General features: G+C 34.8%; 1 protein-coding gene across 5 annotated transcripts in view; it reads left to right on the forward strand.

The window, feature by feature from the left end:
* The window catches only part of USP15 (ubiquitin specific peptidase 15), a 128,984-nt gene extending 121,449 nt beyond the window's left edge, over positions 1 to 7,535 (forward strand). For all 5 annotated transcript variants that reach the window (XM_040233121.1, XM_040233122.1, XM_040233123.1 and 2 more), the window contains 2 exons: positions 1,762 to 1,850; positions 5,576 to 7,535. In XM_040233121.1, the coding sequence (XP_040089055.1) occupies positions 1,762 to 1,850; positions 5,576 to 5,758 (272 nt within the window). In that variant the 3' untranslated portion in view covers positions 5,759 to 7,535. The remainder of the gene's footprint in view (positions 1 to 1,761; positions 1,851 to 5,575) is intronic.
* The last annotated feature ends 1,038 nt before the right edge of the window (positions 7,536 to 8,573 follow it).

Raw genomic sequence — 8,573 nt, forward strand, 5'->3', positions numbered from 1 at the left:
TTATGTTTAAAATGGGTAGCTCTTCTTTTATCTATTGTTCTTTTTTACCTGAGTTTGATACTCGTTTTTCATTTTGTCTTTTTCTCAGAATTACAAATAAGAGTTTAGCTTTCTTTTGATACCACCATTTAGTTTGCAAACTCTGTGCCTTTTTGTTAGACGTGTCTCTCTTTTTTTTTTTTTTGGAAGTCGCTCAGTCGTGTTCGACTCTTTGTGACCCCATGGACTATATAGTCCATGGAATTCCCCAGGCCAGAATACTGGAGTGAGTTGCCTTTCCCTTCCCAAGGGGATCTTCCCAACCCAGGGATTGAACCCAGGTCTCCGCCATTGCAGGTGGATTCTTTACCAGCTAAGACACCAGTTCAGTTGCTCAGTTGTGTCCGACTCTTTGCAACCCCATGAATCACAGCACACCAGGCCTCCCTGTCCATCACCAACTCCCGGAGTTCACTCAGATTCACGTCCATCGAGTCAGCGATGCCATCCAGCCATCTCATCCTCTGTCGTCCCCTTCTCCTCCTGCCCCCAATCCCTCCCAGCATCAGAGTCTTTTCCAAGCAGTCAACTCTTCGCATGAGGTGGCCAAAGTACTGGAGTTTCAGCTTCAGCATCATTCCCTCCAAAGAAATCCCAGGGCTGATCTCCTTCAGAATGGACTGGTTGGATCTCCTTGCAGTCCAAGGGACTCTCAAGAGTCTTCTCCAACACCACAGTTCAAAAGCATCAATTCTTCGGTGCTCAGTTTTCTTCCCAGTCCAACTCTCAAAACCCAATATTATTGTTAAAATTTGTCCTTTTAGTTTCAGGCTTATTGATGTTTCTTTAAATTTGTAAATGTGCTGGACTTGATTTCAGGTTGACAAATTTACAACCCATAATGGGCTTCACTCAGAAGAATAATTTTAAGAGGAGTAGAACTATTTAGAAGACCAAATTTGTAGTGTCACTTTTTAAAAGTTATGACAGCAGACAATTGTTATGAGTACATTTTGCACCTGTATTTCTTCAGTTATTGGGTAGTTTATACAAAGTATGAGATAGGAAAAGTGGACATTTTTTTAACTTAATGATAAAGCAAATCTTTGTGCAGATTAACTGATCGCTTTCTCTTGCGATAACATTTCTCTTGCCCTGTACTTTTGTTAAAGAGTGGAAATTATTCTGATGTAAAAAAACAAAACAGTACAGATCAGTGAGTTATAGTAAGTATTGTTGAAAAAATATTGGTCATAGAAAATTTAAATTTACACTTGAAAATTCAAATTTTGGAATCGTAAACAGAGCTGAGTTTAAATCCTAACTCTGTTGCTGAACAGCTGTACTCTTGGACAAATTAAAGTTCTCCTGATGCCTCACTTTCCTCATCTGTAAAATTAGAAGAATAGTAATGGTAATACCTTCTTTATGAAATAATACAGCACTGGGCCCAATACAAATGCTAATCACCATTTATTGTCTTCAGTATTGTTATTCTCTGTATTAAAAAAATAATAAATATGTCCTGTATGTTCCTTGGATGAAAAAAAAAAAAAGACTGGGATAGAAAGTATCATAGACTTCCAGATTATAGAAAATTTTCTGAAAACCTTTAAACATTGGAATCAGTTGAATATACAATAGATTGGCCTAACATAGATGATTATCATGTAATTTTAATAGGTATTCCTTATATAGACAATTTTAAAGTCATGAGGGGGTTCCCGCCCAGAAAACCACAGATCATTTAAGTGATAAAAGTGATTGTATTTTCTTCATTAGATACTGCTTTTGCAAAAAATAAAGATGATGGAAAATGGTACTACTTTGATGACAGTAGTGTCTCAACTGCGTCTGAAGACCAGATTGTGGTAAGTGTGTCTTTTAATCTTGAAGATCAAGGAATCCATAAAAGGGCCCATGAAGCACTATAGTCTATATTCTAGCAGTTCTAATAGTTGAGGGACTCGTTCTTATGTAAAGATACGTAAAATTGTCCTCTAAGTGGAGATCGGTCTTCTAAATTTGTCCACTCGTAGAAGCATAAGTTGAACATGAAAACTTTTCTGGTAGTGTTCAACATGAAAACTGGACTTTTCTAATGAAAATATTAAATTCTCCGCTGAACAATAGGCTCAGACATTCTAGACGTTGGCTAAAGTCAGAATGCTAAAATAGAAAAATAAAAAACTTTTAAGGGCCTTACCATACCTGAGATATTTAAAGAAAAGGCTTATCCTTTATGACAATTACATATTCAAACTCTCAAAATGATATAGATAAAACAAATTACAAAATTTTCAGAATTAACCCTGTGTATTTGTCTGATGTTTTCTGAATAGTAGAAAAATTAGGAAGTTACATCTACTCACACTTGCATCAGCTTGTCAGCCATAACTGAAGCAAAAATATTGGCATTTGCTTTGTTCCCCATCAGAGCACATTTTTATTATCAAATATTGATTGACAGTGTTGGTTTAGTCAATAAATGGTGTCCAAGTCTTATGACCCCGTGGACTGTAGCCTGCCAGGCTCCTCATTTTCCAGGCAAGAATACTGGAGTGGGTTGCCATTTCCTTCTCCAGGTGTCTTCCTGACCCAGGGATCAAACTCACGCCTCCTACATTATAGATGGTCTCCTGCTTTGCAGGTGGATGCTTTATTGCTGAGCCACCAGGGTAGCCTCTATTGATTGATGCATAGATGACAGGTGACTAATAATGTTCTAAGAAGAAAACTAAGGCTTGCTTGATAAGAATTTATTATTCTATAAATTTTGCCTTTATAAATTTTACTTATTGATCACAGTATTTACAAAGAATGAGAAATGTAGTATTTCCTCATGTGACGATCTTTCCTGTACAGAGGTTTTCTGTTGATGTGGGAAGCACTGATTGCTTTACTTTATTTCCCAGTTTAAATTATGTATTCCTTGAGGGCAGAGACTAGCTTTTTGTTTTGTTTTAGTTTATAATGCTTTAAAAGTCTTCAACTTAAATTGTTCAGTTTAATAAATTAATAAGCTTCTGAGCCCAGTTACTGGCATAGTTTTAATCAGTTATTGTATACATAGACAGGAAGTTATTTTGAGTTGTTTATAGATGTTTTATATCTTTATCACCTGTTTGTACACATGATTTATATACATACATACCATTGCTTATCTCCCTATAGCTACAGCAAAGAACAAAAAGAGACCTTTGAAGTCTTAGTATTTTTTAAAATGTGTTTATGCTTAAGTTAACTACATTTTTGGTTTATATTTAGACTTCTAATTTCATATCATATCCCTCATTTTTCAGTTCTGTTCTCTTCTTTAGTCTCCCAACCAAAACCCTGAAGTTGCCTACATCCTCCTTCAAAGTCTGTTTGACAACACTGCCCTAATCTTGCTTTCAAATAAATATCTTGTTTATATACAGTATGTGAATTTGATGTTACCTTACATTTTAACAGTAATAATTCTTCATTTAGTCAACAAGTATTTGAATACATTCTATATACAACACACTATTCTACACAGGGTTGAAAGTGAAAGTGCTAATCGCTCAGTCCTGTAGCTCACCAGGCTCCTCTGTCCGTGAGATTTCCCGGGCAACAGTATTGGAGTGGGTAGCAGTAACCATTCCAGTCTCCAGGGTATCTTCCTGACCCAAGGTTCGAACCTGAGTCTCCTGCATTATGGGCAGATTCTTTACCATCTGAGCCACCAGGGAAGCCGAAAAAGACAGCTCTCTCTACTGTCAAGAAGCTTACAATCTATAGGTGACAGAGACATGAATTGACAATTGTATATGATAATTACTGGTAAATATCTTGACTGTATAGATTGAGGCAGCTGTCTCAACTGATTGGAGTGTAAGGAAACAGAACCAGTGCAAGGAAGTTTACATAGAGAAAGGAGTGTTTGATCTGAGTCTGCAGATACGAGTAGTGGTAAATGAGACAAAAGAACCAAAACCAAAGAGATTCTTAGCAAAAGGAGCAGTAGCTACGAAAGCAAGGCTGTGTGGCAGAATATACCATTTAGCTAAGGGTACAGCAAATAATTTGGTGTTACTGAAACAAAAGACTCGTTAGGAAGGTGGAGCAAAAATTAAACTGGGGCTAAACTTGGTACTCAGATCATGAAAGATGAGTTCTTCGTTGTTTTGATCTTTTCTTAAAGTCTGTAAGAAATATTGAGTGGTTGTTAACTAATAGAAGAATATTATTAAATTTCCATCTTAACATGTTTTGATAACACTTTAGAAGACAGATTGGAGGGCACCCAGTAAAGAAGCCCAAAGGCCATTATTCAGCCTCCAGAGGAAAGGAGGCTGTCCTGAAATTTAAGCCACAAGAGCTTCTAAAGTTAAATCAGTGGTAATAAGTATATAGACAGGGGAGAATGGATTTGTGAGCTTCTTAATGGATAGAAATACTAGAACTTGATTAAGATTACATCTAAATATAGAGGGAGGAGGGAGATGATGACTCTTTCTTTGACATTTACTAAGTAAGTAAGAAAATTTGCTGTGAAATTGATACCTATATAATAGCTCTGTGGAAATTTCCATTAGGTAGTTGGACTAATTGGACTAGAGTTCAGGGGTGAGAACTGGCTTAAGTTATGAATTTGAATTGTCTGTCTTAGCAGTTAAAACCATAGGTTTGAATGAGTCACCTATGGGAAGATACATATTCAGAAGAGCAGTGAGCTGAGGACTGAAAACATGATTTTTTTTTTTTTTTTTTTTTTACTTTAAGTCAGGATTTAATGAGCCCACAGGAAAATCAGAAGAAACTGTAGAGATGAAGCATCTAAGGAAAAGTAGTGTAACAGAAGCCAAAAATGCTTTAATGCAGGAGGAAGAGTAAAGCATTAAATGCCACCAAAAGATTGGCTAAAAAAGGCACCCATTTAATTTGTTTATAAGAGGTTTTTGAGCCTGGTGAAAGGCATTTCATTACAGTGGTTGCAGTAATCACATTAAATTGAGAAGTGTGCATGAGAGTAAATGATGAATATTAGATTTTCTATAGACTTCAGCCTGGCTGTAAGGAAGAGTAAGAGGTATATGGCAGCTAGAAAAGGAATGGAGAGGAATTTATGTTGGGAGAAGACTTAAGTATTTTTTATGCCAAAAAACTCTGGTAGATAAGAACTCATTAAAGATACACAGTGATGATTGATGGAGCAGTATCCTTAAGATGGTAAGAAAAGTTGGAATCTAGAACAAATACAGAATGAAGCTATTACTATTAGAAAGACACTTCCCTTGTCCTTAGAGACAAGAGGAAAGAAGGCATAGAATTCTATTTCATGTTAGAGTAAGAAGGTGGATCTGTGATATGGTTGCATTGATTTATCTGTCCAGCTAACTTAGAATAAATGTTAAATCCAGTGACCATTCTTCCTTTATAAATAGAAGTCATACTATTGATATAGTTAATAAATTTTAATAGTTAATTTAGTAACCACCATTTGACCATGTGTGGTTTTCTTGATTTATGTCCTATCACCAAAATTGGTTATCAGCTAAAAATTCATTCTGTATTTAATGTGATCTTTGAGAATCATAACCATTTTAACATTCTTTGTTTGTTTTAACAGTCCAAAGCAGCATATGTACTCTTCTACCAGAGACAAGACACTTTCAGTGGAACTGGCTTTTTCCCCCTTGACAGAGAAACTAAAGGTGCTTCAGCTGCCACAGGCATCCCACTAGAAAGTGATGAAGATAGCAATGATAATGACAATGATATAGAAAACGAGAACTGTATGCACACTAACTAATGAAAGTCCTAGAAGCCATAAAAGAGAGACTTTCCTGCTGGTGGTATCTGTTGAAATGATGAAGTTACCCACCACATTAAACAAAAGTCTGAGATGGGGAGTTTCAGATCACTGAATGTAAATCCTTTATCAGATTTTAACTTGTGCAGTACTTGAAGTGAAACACAATGAAAACTTTAACAGAAATTGTCTCTTAATACATTTACAGTCTTGTATTTACAAGCTAAATATATATAGGAAATCACAAATAAATCCCTTTTAAGTTTGCTGCTGTTTTGATGAATTATGTTTCTTTAATTTTTTGGATGTGAGTTAATTGATGACAAATGTTAAATTTGTGGATGTTGGTCATTTATTTTGCTCAGATAATAACTGCAAGAAATCTATGGCTGAACTTAGTTCTTGGATAATCTAGTTCATGTGCATTAGGCTGCCACATATACTACTGTGATAATGAGCTGCAGTGTCAATGTGGCATAAATACTGCAGTAGTATTCTTGGAAAACCAAATTTTCAAATCTTTACCTGGTAATCAGTGTGGGCCTGTTATAAAACTAAATCATGATACAAGAAGCAGTCTTGAAAAAGTTATTTCCTTTTGTAGTATCATTAAAAAAAAAACAATATTATGTTCATCTTACTACTACTGTGGAAACAGGTTCTAGATTTCACACTTCATCGAAAGTCACTTTTCAGTTAAATGTAAGTATTTTTCACTGCTGTTGGGATCTATTCCTTAGATATTCAAATTCTTTTCGACTTTAAATTTAAAATGCGTATCTTTAAATCTGGTGTTGGTCCAAAATTAAAATTTTGGCTGTCTGTTTTTCTCTACCCCATTTTTTGGTAATTTGGCAACTTTTAGCTCTCCTATTGTAATATAAAGACAAATTAAATAGTATTCTGTATCCATAGTAATGATTGCATCAAGCTTAGATGAGAAATTTTTTTCTGGCCTTTAAATTACTAATGGACAATTGGCTTTAAAGGTAGGTCTGTTAACTTTCTTTGTATGTTCCTGATGGAATTCACCATAGCCTTACAGCTTTTCTCAGAAGGGAACTTGTTACAAGAGAATTGGCATTGCATGTTCCAGAGTCAGAACCTGTACGGTATATAAAACATACAGACCTTGAATTTGATTTTAGTTCACCACATTCAAGGATCCAGGATGCCAAAAATATGTGTGAACATTTGAAACATTTTTCATTTGCTGCTTTTTCCCCTTTGATCTAGTTGAAAGAATGTATTGTCAATTGGCATACAATACTGCCTTTAATAGAAAATAAATGCTGGGGCACGTTTCACATATCGACTACCTGAGAAATTGCTATGTGTCCCACTATTATTAAAGCAAAAAGTATAATGTTCTTCACTTGAACTAATCAAATACAATAGATTATAAATTGTGTATTGTAAATAAAAGTTCACTCTGTGAGTGCACATTTTGGTAAATTATTTATTTATGTTAGCATTTAAACGTGAAAGAAAAAATGCATTTAACCAGGATAAATGAGGTATGTTGATCATGGCTTTGCTTTATACCTTAATATTAAAGCTGGTTTTTCATCCTGGTATTTTTAAAGCTGTTTTGGGTTTTTCCTTTTTATCCTTTCCTTTTCTTTTTCTTTCTTTCTTTCTTTTTTTTTTTTAAATGTAAACTAACCTCCTGCATGACAGAGGTTAAAATTTTGTCTGCACTTGAGTTCACTTGAGTTTACATTTGAAATGTGCATGTTTATTTATACAGATTTCAATAAAGCTATTCAAGGCCTTATTTAGTCTTTTATTTCTTACTCTGAATCTTTTAATAAAAGTCCCCTATTTTATGGTCAGTGACCATATGCTCTACTTTTTAGTTATATGGTTAAAAAGGAAAACATGTTGTAGTGAGGTAAATCTTACTGTTAAGGACATGTTTTAAAGTTGACTTTTTCAGTTTAAATATTCATTGAGCAACTGTTTGTACACCTACTAGAGTCTTGAGATTTAGGAGTAAACAAATATCCCAGCACCCAGAGAGCTTTCAGGCTTTCTCCTACCTACCAACTAGTAAAACTTTATTTCCATTTTTCTGAGGTTTAAAGAAAAGACAGTTTTTTTTTTTAATAGCTCTAGGTTGTAGTTTCTACCCTAATTGTGTGTTTTTAAAAAGAAAATGATGTTAATAAAATTACTGAATTTGTCAAGTGGCATTTTCTGCTGCAAAAAATAAACTCTTAAAAATAGTGCAAAGGGTATTCCATACTCTAAAAGTAGGTATCTGTAGGTAGTACAGGGTCATAGGAATATATCCAATCTAGAATTCTTCTTCTAGCCTAGATACTTAGTAATCATGTGGCTTTAAATTTAATCTCTCCTGATCTGTCTCTTCACCTGTAAAATAATGATGATAATAATAATAGCGTTTATTCAGCACTTCCCATAGACCAGATTCTATATTAAAGAGTTAGATGTATTAACTCATATAATTCCACAATAGCTATGAGGTAGGGACATCGATCCTCTCCATTTCTCATACGGAGAAACAAGGATACAAAGCAGTTCACACCGTTGCTATGTGGTGGATATTATGCGATGGCCAATATTCTATCCTCAGATGTACTATCTCCCACTAGTTTTAGTGTCTGACTCACAGGATTGTTTGGAGCTAAAACAAGATAATGTGTTTTATAGGAAGTGCTTTGTAAAGGGTATAGGATACTCATTGATGTTTTCAGTCTAAATAGAAAGTCATCTTGAAGTCTTATAACTTTGCTCCCAAAAGTGTCTTCAGGTGACTATTTGAGAATTGAATAAGAAAAATACCATCTGG

Source organism: Oryx dammah, unplaced genomic scaffold (genome assembly GCF_014754425.2).
Source record: "Oryx dammah isolate SB20612 unplaced genomic scaffold, SCBI_Odam_1.1 HiC_scaffold_29, whole genome shotgun sequence".
In the NCBI taxonomy this organism is placed as follows: Eukaryota; Metazoa; Chordata; class Mammalia; order Artiodactyla; family Bovidae; genus Oryx; species Oryx dammah.